At 39.1% G+C, this 19,219-nt stretch overlaps 1 protein-coding gene and 1 long non-coding RNA gene across 2 annotated transcripts; both read left to right on the top strand.

The window, feature by feature from the left end:
- Nucleotides 1-9,039: 9,039 nt before the first annotated feature.
- LOC117316323 (sushi, von Willebrand factor type A, EGF and pentraxin domain-containing protein 1-like) lies at nt 9,040-14,050 on the top strand. Its single transcript, XM_033870864.1, has 4 exons — nt 9,040-10,244; nt 11,529-11,693; nt 12,409-12,579; nt 13,866-14,050. The coding sequence occupies exons 1-4, from the start codon at nt 10,010-10,012 to the stop codon at nt 14,048-14,050; spliced, it is 756 nt and encodes a 251-aa protein (XP_033726755.1). The 5' UTR covers nt 9,040-10,009.
- A 101-nt stretch (nt 14,051-14,151) lies between these two features.
- Nucleotides 14,152-18,371, top strand: LOC117316889. The gene is made up of 4 exons (XR_004530027.1): nt 14,152-14,312; nt 15,054-15,140; nt 15,430-15,542; nt 16,078-18,371. It is a non-coding gene; the product is annotated as an uncharacterized LOC117316889 (long non-coding RNA).
- Nucleotides 18,372-19,219: the final 848 nt, after the last annotated feature.

The raw sequence follows: 19,219 nt of genomic DNA, 5'->3' as shown, positions 1-19,219 counted from the left end.
GCGATCGGGTCCTCCTGTCTACAGCCCCTCTTTATAGCATAAAAAGAAGATATATCCCCCCTGATTAAGAATGAACCTTATGCAAAGTTTCGAACCAATAAATAATACTGTTACCAAATCCAAAAAGAATTTTGGTTTGTTTTTGTTTAACGTCCTATTAAGGACGTGCCAGGTTTTGGAGGTGGAGGAAAGCCAGAGTACCCAGAGAAAAACCACCGGCCTACGGTCAGTACCTGGCAACTGCCCCAGGTAGGTTTCGAACTCGCAACCCAGTGGTAGAGGGCTAGTGATAAAGTGTCGGTACACCTTAACCACTCGGCCACCGCGGCCCCTTCCAAAAAGAAGCTGAACTTTTTCAATAAATAGCCAAGACACAGAATCGAAGGCTTTCTCAAAGTTAATCAGCATACCTGGTACACCACTCTCCTCAGTATAATGCATAATTTCATATATTAGACGTGTATTTAGGGTCAATTAAGGTAACACCGGCAGTAACAACAAGCCTATATTATATATAGTTTATGGACCGTGGTGTTTGTTTGTTTGTTTTATGGTCGTTATCATGGCCTTTTTAGGAAATATTCTATTTCGTTATGCGATATAAAGTCAGACGTGTTTGATTTTTATGACGACTGTCGTCGATGAAGCAGAAGGCACTTACTCATCCAGAAGACTTTGTCTTGATATCTTTGTACATTTTCAGGAATCTCCATTCTAATTTATATACATACTACCCTCAATTTTGCTTCTGAATTATTGGTTCATTATTATGCGACATTCTTTGATGGTTTTGTATACCTGACGCTACTTGGTTGTCGTTTATTATAATTAAACACCATTGGATCAATGAATACACGCTTATCTTGCCGTGTCATCTTTTATACTTTTAAATGGTATTACAGGTGTAAATAATTTGTGTGTACACCTATTTCCATACCCTTCTCACATTGATTTGAAGACAGAATTGCGACCCTTTTTCTAGACTCAATCATTCCCCATGTTTAATCCCCCGCTTTCGGTCTTAGATATATTGATGTGTAATAGAGTGCTAAAACGATATCGATCAGAATCAATCAATGTTTTAAATGCTACTTCAAGTTACACCCAGCTCCTGTCAGACGGGTAGACAGTCCATTAATAGGTACGTCTTCGGTAAAAAAACCAATTATAAGTATTTGGCAACATTGTTTTGATTAAGGTAATGGACGGGAAAGCACAGCTGCATATTTATCTAGATACTCGATATATTTGTGTGAAGGGAGGCTGTATATCATTACCGATATACTCTAAACCATAGAACATTGATTCGAACCTCATACTAATTTTCTGAACTGGTAAAAACTCATATAAAAGGGTGCGCTTGCTTAGAGCGATCAGACAAGGGAGCTGGAAATCTTAGAGCGATCAGACAAGGGAGCTGAACATCTTTCTTAGAGCGATCAGACAAGGGAACTGTATGTCTTAGAGAGATCAGACAAGGGAACTGAACATCTTTCTTAGAGCAATCAGACAAGGGAACTGTACATCTTAGAGCGATCAGACAAGGGAGCTGAACATCTTTCTTAGAGCGATCAGACAAGGGAACTGTATGTCTTAGAGTGATCAGACAAGGGAACTGTACATCTTAGAGCGATCAGACAAGGGAACTGGACATCTTAGAGCGATCAGACAAGGGAACTGTACATCTTAGAGCGATCAGACAAGGGAACTGTATATCTTAGAGCGATCAGACAAGGGAACTGTATATCTTAGAGTGATCAGACAAGGGAGCTGTACATCTTAGAGCGATCAGACAAGGGAACTGTATATCTTAGAGCGATCAGACAAGGGAACTGAACATCTTTCTTAGAGCGATCAGACAAGGGAACTGTACATCTTAGAGCGATCAGACAAGGGAACTGTACATCTTAGAGCGATCAGACAAGGGAACTGTATGTCTTAGAGTGATCAGACAAGGGAACTGTATATCTTAGAGTGATCAGACAAGGGAGCTGAACATCTTTCTTAGAGCGATCAGACAAGGGAGCTGTACATATTAGAGCGATCAGACAAGGGAACTGTACATCTTAGAGCGATCAGACAAGGGAACTGTACATCTTAGAGCGATCAGACAAGGGAACTGTATATCTTAGAGCGATCAGACAAGGGAACTGAACATCTTTCTTAGAGCGATCAGACAAGGGAACTGAACATCTTAGAGCGATCAGACAAGGGAACTGTACATCTTAGAGCGATCAGACAAGGGAACTGTACATCTTAGAGTGATCAGACAAGGGAGCTGTACATCTTAGAGCGATCAGACAAGGGAACTGTATATCTTAGAGCGATCAGACAAGGGAACTGTACATCTTAGAGCGATCAGACAAGGGAGCTGAACATCTTAGAGTGATCAGACAAGGGAACTGTATATCTTAGAGCGATCAGACAAGGGAACTGTATATCTTAGAGCGATCAGACAAGAGAACTGTATATCTTAGTGCGATCAGACAAGGGAACTGTACATCTTAGAGCGATCAGACAAGGGAGCTGTACATCTTAGAGCGATCAGACAAGGGAGCTGTACATCTTAGAGCGATCAGACAAGGGAACTGTACATCTTAGAGCGATCAGACAAGGGAACTGTATATCTTAGTGCGATCAGACAAGGGAACTGTATATCTTAGTGCGATCAGACAAGGGAACTGTACATCTTAGAGCGATCAGACAAGGGAGCTGTACATCTTAGAGCGATCAGACAAGGGAACTGGACATCTTAGAGCGATCAGACAAGGGAACTGTACATCTTAGAGCGATCAGACAAGGGAACTGTATATCTTAGTGCGATCAGACAAGGGAACTGTATATCTTAGAGCGATCAGACAAGGGAACTGTACATCTTAGAGCGATCAGACAAGGGAACTGTACATCTTAGAGCGATCAGACAAGGGAGCTGTACATCTTAGAGCGATCAGACAAGGGAACTGTACATCTTAGAGCGATCAGACAAGGGAACTGTATATCTTAGTGCGATCAGACAAGGGAACTGTATATCTTAGTGCGATCAGACAAGAGAACTGTATATCTTAGTGCGATCAGACAAGAGAACTGTATATCTTAGTGCGATCAGACAAGGGAACTGTATATCTTAGTGCGATCAGACAAGGGAACTGTATATCTTAGAGCGATCAGACAAGAGAACTGTATATCTTAGAGCGATCAGACAAGGGAACTGTATATCTTAGAGCGATCAGACAAGGGAACTGTATATCTTAGTGCGATCAGACAAGGGAACTGTATATCTTAGAGCGATCAGACAAGAGAACTGTATATCTTAGAGTGATCAGACAAGGGAACTGTACATCTTAGTGCGATCAGACAAGGGAACTGTATATCTTAGAGTGATCAGACAAGGGAACTGTACATCTTAGAGCGATCAGACAAGGGAACTGTATATCTTAGAGCGATCAGACAAGGGAACTGTACATCTTAGAGTGATCAGACAAGGGAACTGTACATCTTAGAGTGATCAGACAAGGGAACTGTACATCTTAGAGTGATCAGACAAGAGAACTGTATATCTTAGAGTGATCAGACAAGAGAACTGTATATCTTAGAGTGATCAGACAAGGGAACTGTACATCTTAGAGCGATCAGACAAGGGAACTGTATATCTTAGAGCGGTCAGACAAGGGAACTGGACATCTTAGAGCGGTCAGACAAGGGAACTGGACATCTTAGAGCGATCAGACAAGGGAACTGGACATCTTAGAGCGGTCAGACAAGGGAACTGGACATCTTAGAGCGGTCAGACAAGGGAACTGGACATCTTAGAGCGATCAGACAAGGGAACTGGACATCTTAGAGCGATCAGACAAGGGAACTGTATATCTTAGAGCGATCAGACAAGGGAGCTGTACATCTTAGAGCGATCAGACAAGGGAATTGTACATCTTAGAGTGATCAGACAAGGGAACTGTACATCTTAGAGTGATCAGACAAGGGAACTGGACATCTTAGAGCGATTAAACACGGGAACTGTATATCTTAGAGCGATCAGACAAGAGAACTGGACATCTTAGAGTGATCAGACAAGGGAGCTGTACATCTTAGAGTGATCAGACAAGGGAACTGGACATCTTAGAGTGATCAGACAAGGGAGCTGAACATCTTAGAGTGATCAGACAAGGGAACTGGACATCTTAGAGTGATCAGACAAGGGAACTGTACATCTTAGAGTGATCAGACAAGGGAGCTGTACATCTTAGAGTGATCAGACAAGGGAACTGTACATCTTAGAGCGATCAGACAAGGGAACTGGACATCTTAGAGTGATCAGACAAGGGAGCTGAACATCTTAGAGTGATCAGACAAGGGAACTGGACATCTTAGAGTGATCAGACAAGGGAACTGTACATCTTAGAGTGATCAGACAAGGGAGCTGTACATCTTAGAGTGATCAGACAAGGGAACTGTATATCTTAGAGCGATCAGACAAGGGAACTGTATATCTTAGAGTGATCAGACAAGGGAACTGGACATCTTAGAGTGATCAGACAAGGGAACTGTACATCTTAGAGTGATCAGACAAGGGAACTGTATATCTTAGAGCGATCATACAAGGGAACTGAACATCTTAGAGTGATCAGACAAGGGAACTGTATATCTTAGAGCGATCAGACAAGGGAGCTGTATATCTTAGAGTGATCAGACAAGGGAACTGGACATCTTAGAGTGATCAGACAAGGGAACTGGACATCTTAGAGCGATCAGACAAGGGAACTGGACATCTTAGAGTGATCAGACAAGGGAACTGTACATCTTAGAGTGATCAGACAAGGGAGCTGTACATCTTAGAGCGATCAGACAAGGGAGCTGTACATCTTAGAGTGATCAGACAAGGGAACTGTACATCTTAGAGCGGTCAGACAAGGGAGCTGTACATCTTAGAGTGATCAGACAAGGGAGCTGTACATCTTAGAGCGATCAGACAAGGGAACTGGACATCTTAGAGCGATCAGACAAGGGAACTGGACATCTTAGAGCGATCAGACAAGGGAACTGGACATCTTAGAGCGATCAGACAAGGGAACTGGACATCTTAGAGCGATCAGACAAGGGAGCTGTACATCTTAGAGCGATCAGACAAGGGAACTGTACATCTTAGAGTGATCAGACAAGGGAGCTGTACATCTTAGAGTGATCAGACAAGAGAACTGTATATCTTAGAGTGATCAGACAAGAGAACTGTACATCTTAGAGTGATCAGACAAGGGAACTGGACATCTTAGAGCGATCAGACAAGGGAACTGGACATCTTAGAGCGATCAGACAAGGGAACTGGACATCTTAGAGCGATCAGACAAGGGAACTGAACATCTTAGAGTGATCAGACAAGGGAACTGTACATCTTAGAGCGATCAGACAAGGGAGCTGTACATCTTAGAGTGATCAGACAAGAGAACTGTATATCTTAGAGCGATCAGACAAGGGAGCTGTATATCTTAGAGCGATCAGACAAGGGAGCTGTATATCTTAGAGCGATCAGACAAGGGAGCTGTACATCTTAGAGCGATCAGACAAGGGAACTGGACATCTTAGAGCGATCAGACAAGGGAACTGAACATCTTAGAGCGATCAGACAAGGGAACTGGACATCTTAGAGCGATCAGACAAGGGAGCTGTATATCTTAGAGCGATCAGACAAGGGAACTGGACATCTTAGAGCGATCAGACAAGGGGGCTGGATATCTTAGAGTGATCAGACAAGGGAACTGTACATCTTAGAGTGATCAGACAAGGGAACTGTACATCTTAGAGTGATCAGACAAGGGAACTGGATATCTTAGAGTGATCAGACAAGGGAACTGTACATCTTAGAGCGATCAGACAAGGGAACTGTACATCTTAGAGCGATCAGGCAAGGGAACTGTACATCTTAGAGCGGTCAGACAAGGGAGCTGTACATCTTAGAGTGATCAGACAAGGGAGCTGTACATCTTAGAGCGATCAGACAAGGGAGCTGTACATCTTAGAGCGATCAGACAAGGGAACTGGACATCTTAGAGCGATCAGACAAGGGAACTGGACATCTTAGAGCGATCAGACAAGAGAACTGTATATCTTAGAGTGATCAGACAAGAGAACTGTACATCTTAGAGTGATCAGACAAGGGAACTGGACATCTTAGAGTGATCAGACAAGGGAGCTGTACATCTTAGAGTGATCAGACAAGAGAACTGTATATCTTAGAGTGATCAGACAAGAGAACTGTACATCTTAGAGTGATCAGACAAGGGAACTGGACATCTTAGAGCGATCAGACAAGGGAACTGGACATCTTAGAGCGATCAGACAAGGGAACTGGACATCTTAGAGCGATCAGACAAGGGAGCTGTACATCTTAGAGCGATCAGACAAGGGAACTGGACATCTTAGAGCGATCAGACAAGGGAACTGTACATCTTAGAGTGATCAGACAAGGGAACTGTATATCTTAGAGCGATCAGACAAGGGAACTGTACATCTTAGAGCGATCAGACAAGGGAACTGTACATCTTAGAGTGATCAGACAAGGGAACTGTATATCTTAGAGCGATCAGACAAGGGAACTGGACATCTTAGAGCGGTCAGACAAGGGAACTGTATATCTTAGAGCGATCAGACAAGGGAACTGGACATCTTAGAGCGATCAGACAAGGGAACTGTACATCTTAGAGCGATCAGACAAGGGGGCTGGATATCTTAGAGCGATCAGACAAGGGAACTGTATATCTTAGAGCGATCAGACAAGGGAACTGTACATCTTAGAGCGATCAGACAAGGGAACTGGACATCTTAGAGCGATCAGACAAGGGAACTGAACATCTTAGAGCGATCAGACAAGGGAACTGTACATCTTAGAGCGATCAGACAAGGGGGCTGGATATCTTAGAGTGATCAGACAAGGGAACTGTACATCTTAGAGCGATCAGACAAGGGAACTGGACATCTTAGAGCGATCAGACAAGGGAACTGGACATCTTAGAGCGATCAGACAAGGGAGCTGTACATCTTAGAGCGATCAGACAAGGGAACTGGACATCTTAGAGCGATCAGACAAGGGAACTGGACATCTTAGAGCGATCAGACAAGGGAACTGGACATCTTAGAGCGATCAGACAAGGGGGCTGGATATCTTAGAGTGATCAGACAAGGGAACTGTACATCTTAGAGTGATCAGACAAGGGAACTGTACATCTTAGAGTGATCAGACAAGGGAACTGGATATCTTAGAGCGATCAGACAAGGGAACTGGACATCTTAGAGCGATCAGACAAGGGAACTGGACATCTTAGAGCGATCAGACAAGGGAGCTGTACATCTTAGAGCGATCAGACAAGGGAACTGGACATCTTAGAGCGATCAGACAAGGGAACTGGACATCTTAGAGCGATCAGACAAGGGAACTGGACATCTTAGAGCGATCAGACAAGGGGGCTGGATATCTTAGAGTGATCAGACAAGGGAACTGTACATCTTAGAGTGATCAGACAAGGGAACTGTACATCTTAGAGTGATCAGACAAGGGAACTGGATATCTTAGAGTGATCAGACAAGGGAACTGTACATCTTAGAGCGATCAGACAAGGGAACTGTACATCTTAGAGCGATCAGACAAGGGAACTGTATATCTTAGAGTGATCAGACAAGGGAGCTGTACATCTTAGAGCGATCAGACAAGGGAGCTGAACATCTTAGAGCGATCAGACAAGGGAGCTGTATATCTTAGAGTGATCAGACAAGGGAACTGGACATCTTAGAGTGATCAGACAAGGGAACTGTATATCTTAGAGTGATCAGACAAGGGAACTGTATATCTTAGAGCGATCAGACAAGGGAACTGTACATCTTAGAGCGATCAGACAAGGGAGCTGTACATCTTAGAGTGATCAGACAAGAGAACTGTATATCTTAGAGTGATCAGACAAGAGAACTGTATATCTTAGAGTGATCAGACAAGGGAACTGTATATCTTAGAGTGATCAGACAAGGGAACTGTATATCTTAGAGCGATCAGACAAGGGAACTGTACATCTTAGAGCGATCAGACAAGGGAACTGGACATCTTAGAGTGATCAGACAAGAGAACTGTATATCTTAGAGTGATCAGACAAGAGAACTGTATATCTTAGAGTGATCAGACAAGGGAACTGTACATCTTAGAGCGATCAGACAAGGGAACTGGACATCTTAGAGTGATCAGACAAGGGAACTGGACATCTTAGAGTGATCAGACAAGAGAACTGTATATCTTAGAGTGATCAGACAAGAGAACTGTATATCTTAGAGTGATCAGACAAGAGAACTGTATATCTTAGAGTGATCAGACAAGAGAACTGTATATCTTAGAGTGATCAGACAAGGGAACTGTACATCTTAGAGCGATCAGACAAGGGAACTGGACATCTTAGAGCGATCAGACAAGGGAACTGGACATCTTAGAGTGATCAGACAAGGGAACTGTACATCTTAGAGCGATCAGACAAGGGAACTGTACATCTTAGAGCGATCAGACAAGGGAACTGTACATCTTAGAGCGATCAGACAAGGGAACTGAACATCTTAGAGCGATCAGACAAGAGAACTGTATATCTTAGAGTGATCAGACAAGGGAACTGTACATCTTAGTGCGATCAGACAAGGGAACTGTATATCTTAGAGTGATCAGACAAGGGAGCTGTATATCTTAGAGTGATCAGACAAGGGAACTGGACATCTTAGAGTGATCAGACAAGGGAACTGTATATCTTAGAGCGATCAGACAAGGGAACTTGATATCTTAGAGCGATCAGACAAGGGAACTGTACATCTTAGAGCGATCAGACAAGGGAACTGTACATCTTAGAGCGATCAGACAAGGGAACTGTACATCTTAGAGCGATCAGACAAGGGAACTGTATATCTTAGAGCGATCAGACAAGGGAACTTGATATCTTAGAGCGATCAGACAAGGGAGCTGTATATCTTAGAGCGATCAGACAAGGGAACTGGACATCTTAGAGCGATCAGACAAGGGAACTGGACATCTTAGAGCGATCAGACAAGGGAACTGGACATCTTAGAGCGATTAAACACGGGAACTGTATATCTTAGAGTGATCAGACAAGGGAACTGGACATCTTAGAGCGATCAGACAAGGGAACTGGACATCTTAGAGTGATCAGACAAGAGAACTGTATATCTTAGAGTGATCAGACAAGAGAACTGTATATCTTAGAGTGATCAGACAAGGGAACTGTATATCTTAGAGTGATCAGACAAGAGAACTGTATATCTTAGAGCGATCAGACAAGGGAACTGTATATCTTAGAGCGATCAGACAAGAGAACTGTACATCTTAGAGTGATCAGACAAGGGAACTGGACATCTTAGAGTGATCAGACAAGGGAACTGGACATCTTAGAGTGATCAGGCAAGGGAGCTGAATATCTTGGTTAGCAATTACATTCAGCCAGATGCAGACTTCATATCAAAAGCAGATATTTCTTGCGTTGCTATGGATATTGGTGGATATAGGAGGTATGTTCTTATATTACACCGTAAATGATAAATTCTATTGCATGTTGAATTTGATCCACATCCGGTTATTGACCAACACTAGATAACATATCGGTTAAACAGGCGGTGCGGAAATATCTTGGCGTGAATAAAAATGTTTTTGTGAGAAATCAATTTGACATAAATTTAAACGTTTGGTGTCGTCGATGAAGAGGACCCATTGCCTTGTCTAATTTGTACTGATTCCATGGATACAATTGTTCATTAATATATTGTTTATATGTTAACACGATGTTAATAATATCAAAACGGGTTTAATAAACAATAGTTAAGATTTGTCTAAATAGCCGGTATTCACAAGTACCGCGATAGGTACTTGTACATCTTTCAAATCACAAGGGTGTCTAACGATTTTCAGCAAAGAGTATAAAAATATTTGTGTTGTAATACATAAGTAAGTGGCGTTTCAGGGACGAAACAACAGGATGACGATATGGTTTGGAGGTTTTTCCAATCAGTGAATTATGTTGATGTGGCAACCTATACAGATGCCTTAGCGAGAGAGGTGGACAACGTGATGACAAAGTTGAGGTGTTCGTCACTTTGTGTTGAGTACGGATGTGGATGTGTATCATTTACCTTCGATGATGTTAGTGGAATCTGTCACATGTTCACTAAGGCTTTGGTTAGTGGAGGTGGGACAAGTGTCGGAGCCAACAAGGTCACAGGTATGTTTGTTATATATGTACAATATATATAAACAGTGATTCAGATTCTTTATTTCTTTATAATCATTTTCAAAAATTAATTATAAGCGTTGATGTCAATTATTTTTTAGTTTCATCGGGGTATGAAACAAATTTTGTTTGCAAACAAAATTTGTTTCATACCCCGATGAAACTAAAAAAGAATGACATCAATGCTTAAGTGTTTTTCAACACATCAGAGATATATTACAAAACAATACAAAGTAATATAGTATGACACAATACACAATTACAAAAGTACATGTCCGTTAATAGTCTAACATACACATATATGTATACCTACACTGTAGTATCACTATATATTGTATAAAGGAACATAACGTCATTATGATAGTACACAATAGTTCATTTACAAAATGTACGTTATAAATAGACTAACATATAGTAACAGTGAAACCTGACTTTATGACATGCTGTGGAACGGAGTCGGACAACCGAATCTGTCGGTAAAGTCAGTATCGACAACGACATGGGAGCATGTGGCTGTCCCGATGGATACGGTCGGATGAAGGATGTCATTAGTCAGCGGTCGGTAAAGTCAGGCTTCACTGTATGGTTCAGCATTTACTCTACATTTTGTCCTGAAAACTTTATAGGAATTTTCTGAGTATTCCGTCTAACTTGTCTATCAGAAAAAAATATCGATATCCATAATAAACCTGCTAATGCCGTCAAAGTGAAATGATAGTTACAGTATTTGTAAGCTCTAAGTAGTGTCTATTCTTTCTCTATTGAATATAACAAGTTAATCGCAAGGTGAATTAAATGACATTACATAATTACCAAATAAAATGCACCATGTGTGTTATTACGTATTGAAAAAGTGCGTTATTGCGTATTAAAATAGTGTGTTATTGCGTATTAAAATAGTGCGTTATTGCGTATTAAAATATTGCGTTATTGCGTATCAAAATAGTGCGTTATTGCGTATTAAAAAAAAAGATTCGCTATCGCACTATCAGCGGTAAGATAAGGACACCATTGACTTGTGATCAATTGGAAAAAACCGTTCAACATTAATTTTGCTCGAATTACTCTTCAGTGTAAAAAGTATACAGAAAAATGTACTGGCAGGAGTTTTTTCCTCTGTTTGTTTTGTCAGCACAATTTTGGTGATTGATAGTTGTAAGGTTTCTGAACGTCAGGCAGAATCTGTTCTTGTACTCCCGTCAAATTCTGTCTTGCGGAACGACACCATGCAGTAGGGGATAACCTTATATACCGCGGTACTGTTTTATGTTCCAGAATGTTCGGTGCCAGTGGTCTTTGCTAATGCTACATTGGTCAACTACACCGGATGTAACGCAACATACGAATGTAACTTCGGCTACAACGCAACCGCATCAGGCATGCTCACGTGTCAATCGAATGAGACGTGGATTCCAAGTGAATTTGAGTGTGTTGAAATCCGTAAGTTAAGTATCTGGTAACGCAACAGATCCTTCCTTCCTTCCTTCCTTCCTTCCTTCCAGACGTATTAATTATTTTGTAGCTGAATGACTGTATAAATTATAAGTTTGAGAATGATTCAATATGCGTAATTTGTAAATCAATTGTAGATATCATTCAAGGTATTCTGATACTACGAGTTCAGACTAGCCTATATGACAGGATGAATTTTCTTTGAATCATTAATCTATGCATTATCTAGGCATATAAACAAGCGCTTGGTTTTATATTGCTTAATGCCATATCAAAACTTCCCCGTGTGTGAGCTGCATGCATGTGCTGCGAGCTTGTGTGGTTTGCTTATGTAAGGCTGTGGTATTCTCGTGTATGCTTCCATGCGATAGAGAGGAACTGGTGCGACCTCGTAGGTCAATCTCACTAAAGTATACAGCCAAAGACACACAGAGGACACCTAACCCGGTCATATTAAATGTCAACAGGCGAGCCATGTACTACCATTTTAAAAAGACTCTGACATGCCTTGGCAAGGAGACAGAACCCAAAGCCTTCCTCACAGGGACAATAGTTTAACAAAGGACCAAAATGAGAGGCAGTGACAAGGGAGATATTAAATGCAAATTTCCAAACTTGAAGAAGGTGTGTACTATCATTTTACCGTTACCTTTGTTGTAATGGTAATTGAATTATTTTGAAATCTTTTTAATTTATCTTACAGCATGTTCTGCGCCACCTACTCTTGCCAAAGGTATTTCGGCCGTGACGTCACTACAGGTGGGTGCTGTCGCTGTTTATACATGTATCCAAGGATATATCAACAGAGGAGGCCATACGAATACCCTTAACTGTGTTGTCGGAGGGACCTGGGCTGGTCTCATTGACATGCTTTGTAAGTAGAATCAATAAAAAGCAGTTGTAATGTTTGTCTCAGATGCGTTGTCCATGTATATTGTTAAGCGCTTTAGCGTAGTTAGAAAAGGAGTAATTTCACGTTTATCTGTACAGCTGAACATACTTTTTATGACTCGGAGTTAAAAACAAATCCTTACCTTGATGGCGTAACAGAGAAATCTCCAACCCGAGGGGTCACATTCTTGGTTGTCCAACCCTAGGCTCAATTTCTCCTTGATCCAATAATGATCATCGGCCGACGTATGTAAACCAGTCCATAACTTCAGAAGTTCAGAATGCCAACATGCTTAATAGAATATTTCCCTGCCTTGGGGGTAATTCATGAACGTCCAACCCGAGGCTTGCCAAGGGTCGGACATTCTTGAACTTCCTCGAGGGTTGATATTTCTTTGTCACACTCCCTATGTAGGGAATTATTGTTTTTCTCCCACCACTTCAAATAATTGCATATCGAATCGTTGACCAAGGCATGTTTGTAAACAAATGCACATGGTCAGCTCATGAATATCCTTATTTGAAGAAGTACCCATCACAAACCCAAAATATCATTACACAAGAAAACGTAGGTCTGAAATCAATTCACAATACTTATTCAAACAAACACTGAAATAAGGTATCAGTGATACTATTCTGATGTGAACAACAGTACATCTTGTCAATTCATAAAACTCTCATACGCATATTTAACAATAAATAACAACGTGGGAACTATTAGTGACGTCCCTCATAAAGTACTTCAGTAAGTACTTTCGGTTCAGAAATTTAGCGCGTACAATCTGTCATACCCTATAGGGGTTGACAGAGAAATCTTTCCCGTCTTAAACTGGAGATAAATCGGTGAACTGTGGGAGAATTAACTGTCATACCCCAAGGGAGAAATATTTGGCAGGTAAAGCAGGGGACAAATCTGTGAGTGATGGACAAATCTAAAAATGCATGCTTTCAGATAGTATTTAAATAGCGTTAATAACAATCTCGAGAAACTATCGTAATCGTTTTCGGTCTCCATAAAGGAACAAGACCTGGTATCCAGGACTATTATATTTAAACACATTTTTTACATTATTTTTAAATTCTTGCGGAATGTAGAAATAATCAATGTGTAGATCTTATTTTGATTGCTAATTTTTCTACAGCGAACTTAATGCATTGGGTTGATGAATGGTAGTGACAGATATTTTTTGAATAATTTTATATTACTTATTATGTCCCCCAAACAAAATGTGAGGAGTATTGTTTTTGCTCCGCTTCTTCTTATTATAGTTCATATTTCTTCCGCCGACGAGGTTTCAGACTTGTTTCTGGAAAACCGACCGGCGGAATTCAACGAAACTTTACATGAGAGTTCGGGTATGGACGACGGTGTTTTTTCTCTGGATTCTTCTTTGGTTTGTAATCGGTCATATGACCGGTCAGCCGAACCGAGGCCTCCGATTGGTCGAAATTAAGATATTTCCTGATTTTGATGAAAGTTAAACACCGTTTCGGTATTAAATACGGTGCTCGTTATAACTTATTCCAGATTGGGTTTCTCTCCATACAGGTAAACCTGTCAATGTCCTATACACTTTTATGTGGACGACGGCGAACGAGGCGTACGCTGGGACAGGTGCCAAGGTATACGTCACCACGTTCGGTACTTACGGTAGCATCAAGACGTTCCTCCCTACCACCAAGGTCTACAACTTAGGAACAAGCGATAGTTACGACGTGAGTATTTGTAGATGTCGTGAGATCATCAAGTAATAGTTGCAATTTGCAGTGAAATAATTTATTGTAGCGTCTACAATTTGTTTCTCCAATCTAACCTAAAATTCCCAGCGTATGATTCGCGTGATGGAATTTTACTGCCATTTTGTCATTTTAAAATGAATTTTTTTTTTTTACCTATATTCATTCAGTTATTCGTGTTTCGGGAAACGTCCCAATAGTTCTATATCTTGGAGACTTAGACATTTAGTATTGGTGGCTCGATCTCTGGTTTAAAACAAACTTTTTTCATTTAAATTAATCATGCATGCAGTGACATAAACAATAACTAAAAAACGAAAATCAAATTCCCAAAAATCTGTTACCATTTGTGGACAGCATCAAAGTCCTCTTGTTTTACAAATGAAGCTAGGCCATGCTATGTCGTTGTCAATGGCGGCGTCGGCGTCGGCAGCCAAGATGTTGTTGTCGATATGTCCAGTAGTGAATCTGTATTGTTACTCAAACTTCATCAACTTCCTCTTTTTTTGTAATGATGTGATTTTTTTCTTCATTTTTTTTGTCTATTTTGTTATAATCTTTAAAATCTAACGATGAAAGATAAAACTAATGTGTCCATTTTGAAGTGTTGTTTTTTAGGTTGACTTTCAGCTGTAGGAGCTTGATATATACCTAAACTTGTCTTTGTTGACGAGGTCGTTTATATTTATGAGAATTAAACAGGTTATACCACTTTTATAGACGACACAAGAAGATGTCGGACCTCTTCATATGATCCTTGTAGGACACGACAATACCGGTTACAACCCTGGATGGAAACTTGAATCGGTAATACATTGAATATATATATTAAGTATCTCGTTATTGTTATTTTAGATGAGATAAAAATATGTAAACATTAAAGAGTGTTTTCTGTTTTCATAGACATTAAGTTGTCTGGTCGAATTATCTTAGAGTGTATAACAATATGCCTGTAAGCACTACTAAATGTTCGGGAGTTTTACTATGACCTTAAATAGAAATACTGACGACAAACTGTGACCGCTGTTCGTGTAATAAAAATCATAAATGTATGTTATACTGAAAATTAGCATGTTAAATAATTTGTTTTCGTTAGCTAACAATAACGATGGAAGGAGTTGGATCTTTCTACTTCGACGCCAATGTGTGGATAGATGATTCCCATCAGGAAGTCGTTCTGTATCCATAACCACGTCTGCAGAAATAGGGGTAGGGCTATTTTAATATGCCCCACTTTAGATTGTTCCAAGTCCTGTCTAACGTTTCAAACTAAATTTTGCTGTTAGCCTAACAGTAAGTTTTAGAAATCGCTGTTATATTCCATATCTTCTTAAAAAAACGTCGACATACATGTACAGAGATCTCTCTTATTGATAACCTGCAACTGTTAAATTGCTTTATGATAAAACAAGTAATTAGATACAAAAGGTCACGTTAAGTTGACAACAATAGTATTTCGCTTTATTATAAAGAGTAAAATCGAGATGTTTCATGTTTCTAACAGTGTCACTATCAAGAAATATTAGTTTAACAGATCTTCGATAACAGTTTGACCTTGTAACAGATCTCGTTTTTTTCTAATTATAGCCGTGTTAATGTTGTAGTTTATGATTCAAATAATGCTTTATCAACAGAGGTGTTTTGAAACATGCCACAAGCTGCAGGATTGCTACAATTGAGTTAGAGGAACAGAAAACTGATTTCGATGTCACACATGATAATGTAGTGTATGTTTCTTTTACAGAAATGTATAATGAGAGGTATAGATCTATCGACAACCGGCGGAGTGGAATAATTGACACTGTCGTTAAGGAAATATGTGACTTTACATATATAGGGAATGATGGCAATCATCATTTTAAAGTTCGATATTTTAACGGTATATTGTTGATACCACCTAACGTAGCTTCTTTGTGAGTGAGGTATTTGTAGTTGTCATGGAAACAATATGAAAGTAGATGCGCTTCCATAATTCCGGTCTCAAATTGAATTGTTGTAATAGAGAAACTTCCATGGTTAGCGTTTAAAATGTTTAGAAGTGAAACATTATTTTTATGGAATAAAACACATTTTGTCGACAAGAAATGACATTGGCCCATACTCAACAACACAAGGTTCAACTTTGTTTTAACACTCAATCATAATTATAAATTTCTGAAAGGTCTGGAATCATGCTTTACATCTAGTAGCTTGCTGGTGTTGTGTTCTATTGCAAAAATGACTTTCCAATGTATTCAAAGTTTTCAAAGTGTTCAACATTTTAATTGTAGATTGTAAAGAAGGTTAGCAGTTCATACTCTGAACATTTCTGCGTTCGAAAGTATCTGTCAGTTGTAGCGAAATGTTATAGTATTGTCTGTATGTACACTAACTTTTGAAGATTGTTAAAATAATACTAGACCTTAATTCATTACAAGTATTAGATACCAGATCAGGGATTCAGGCCCATTGAGCCTATTGAATAATAATTCTGCGTGTATACATTGTACTATGTTGGCATTGATATGATTTGGATTTGTTTTTATCGTTACCATAATCAGCGATAGCAAACAAAGAGTAGATGGATCATATTAAAGGGTAAATGATTAAAACATCACCCGTCCCTCAGCTGCTTACAGTATAAGAATGGACAAAAAATGTGCTTTGGAAATGTCACAGCTGATTTTCCGTTTTTGTCATATTGCCAAATAATAAACGGTCTTCAAGTCTCGCTCATTTTCACTCTTACACTGACAATCGTTTGCGTTAAATCTAAACATCTTTTCAAACTATTGTAAGGATACAGCTTAACTCTACCGTCTGTTGAATCCATCACTGTAAAATTCCCTCGTACACTTGTTTGTCTTAGTGCACGATTATTTCGTAGTCTCAGCATTTCAGACAACTTATCATTGCCATAACACATCATTTAATTCATAATTTAATTCATCATTGTATTGTATGATTTCGTGCGACCTTATTTCGCTTCCTTTATGAATAAAATGATAAACAAAAAATAATGTATGGATCCTGATTGTTTATAAAATATTAAATGTATATCATCAGGCTCTTTAAGACTTGTCAAAAACCCATAGTATAATTAACAGGTAATTAGATATCTAATCATAGGTCGATATCGTACAAGTATTTGTTTTCCATTGCCGATATTTGAAGAAAGACTATGAATTATCCTGACAAGTGACACACGATCAATTTTTTACCGTGTAAACAAGCATCATGCATTCTTACTGCAATTTTGTGTGTTTGTTTCTTATGGTTCGATGTTCGTAATTGATGATTATATCTGTGTAAATATTGGACTTTCGTGGTCGTATTTTATCATCATTAATTTTCTCACAGATTATCAATTCAAAAGGTTTTCGGAATGATTGATATTTTGCAAAATGTGTTCGTACAATGTAGGTAATTTGAATCCACATATCACTACTGTCCTAAACAATACCAAACGATTATGTGTAAACTGGCCTGTAAAGTTCTCCGCTACACTAGTTTGTCATGGTGCCCAATTTTGTCTTAAGAAAATATAACCTGCCGAAATATCCTTAAATTTATTTGTGAGTGGCAATATGAAATACGTAGTCTAGATATCGATGGATAAACATTCTCTATTTACTACACATGAGTTAATACAAAGGCGAATGAGTTGTGGCCCCTATGCTTCTCGCGCCACAACAGCATCAAGAAAGATATCAGATTGTTTATTCTACAACAAACAATATTCATTTAAGGAGATATGCTGCTAGATTTTGACATTTCCTGAAGATTTCTATCCTTCACCATTTAAACAAAATAATATGTTTATCAATATATCTACTGTCGATATTTTTTAAGCTAATTAAAACTAATATGTAAGGACGATAATTACTAAGAACATGCGTCAGCTGTATATTAAAACACTTATTGACTATACATATTGCTAAACATTTTCAATGTTGACTTTTTTCAAAGCATTATAACTGTCATTTAAAAAAAGAGGCAATCATATATCTTTATTTCGATCTTATTTGAAGAAATTATATTTCCTTGTACGATAAGAGGTCTCGAAGCTTGATAATATGCCTAGTGATTTCGGCTGATGATAGGAGTGTCTGTTTATCTATAATTTTGTTCGTCTTTAGCCTCTTTGCTACTTTGAGTAAGCATTACATTTTCGTTTTAATGTCGGTGTTCTCTGCTGTTTCGTCTATTAATAGCCAATCCCTGCTTGTCAAAATATATGATTATCAAAATTGATTGTAAAATCAAACCCTTGATATACGTGTATATATATATACATACATGTATATAGCATTTAAATCAGTTAATAGTGGGAAATCCTTTAAAATAATGTGTCGTCTTTTGTTTTACAGTGTCCTCATCGATTGTGTTAATAATTTTATATCAGGTTAATTATATATACATTTGAGGCATTCTTACTGTCTATTTCACTATCTTTTGTCGTACACCATTGTGACGTCATAGTTAAAGGATGGAAACATCGATGCTTTAAGGCAAATAGGTCTCAGAGTAGCTAACGGAGACAGTAAATTTTAAACATCGAGTAAAATTCTGTTTGTATTTTTCATCTGAGTTCATTTTTGAAAGTTTAATAACATAACTGTTGTCCATTAAGTTTAACAGCGATTGCACAATTTACTTACAGTATTGAGATATCCAACCGTACCTCTTAATACAGGTGCTGAAAGCATGACGAATATCGCAAAACAGAAATTGTATTTCACATTATATTTATTATCTAAGGTTATTACATGTACCCTAATAAGGAAATGTAATAACATTTTAAAGAGTGCGTGCCACGTGTTCACTCATATTTGTAACAGAGAAAGGCTAAGGTCACCATCAAACAGTATCATATAAGAAATAGGAACTATAACATATGTCAGAGG

The sequence above is a fragment of the Pecten maximus genome, chromosome 18 (genome assembly GCF_902652985.1).
Source record: "Pecten maximus chromosome 18, xPecMax1.1, whole genome shotgun sequence".
In the NCBI taxonomy this organism is placed as follows: domain Eukaryota; kingdom Metazoa; phylum Mollusca; class Bivalvia; order Pectinida; family Pectinidae; genus Pecten; species Pecten maximus.
This window is presented reverse-complemented; position numbering and strand designations above follow the sequence as displayed.

What these genes read in the sequence shown, in the direction of transcription:
- LOC117316323 (XM_033870864.1), top strand. Translation starts at nt 10,010, where the DNA reads ATGGTTTGGAGGTTTTTCCAATCAGTGAATTATGTTGATGTGGCAACC. An exon ending in ATTTGAGTGTGTTGAAATCC is followed by an intron (nt 11,694 to 12,408) that starts GTAAGTTAAGTA and finishes TTTATCTTACAG; the next exon opens with CATGTTCTGCGCCACCTACT. An exon ending in TGGTCTCATTGACATGCTTT is followed by an intron (nt 12,580 to 13,865) that starts GTAAGTAGAATC and finishes TTCTTATTATAG; the next exon opens with TTCATATTTCTTCCGCCGAC.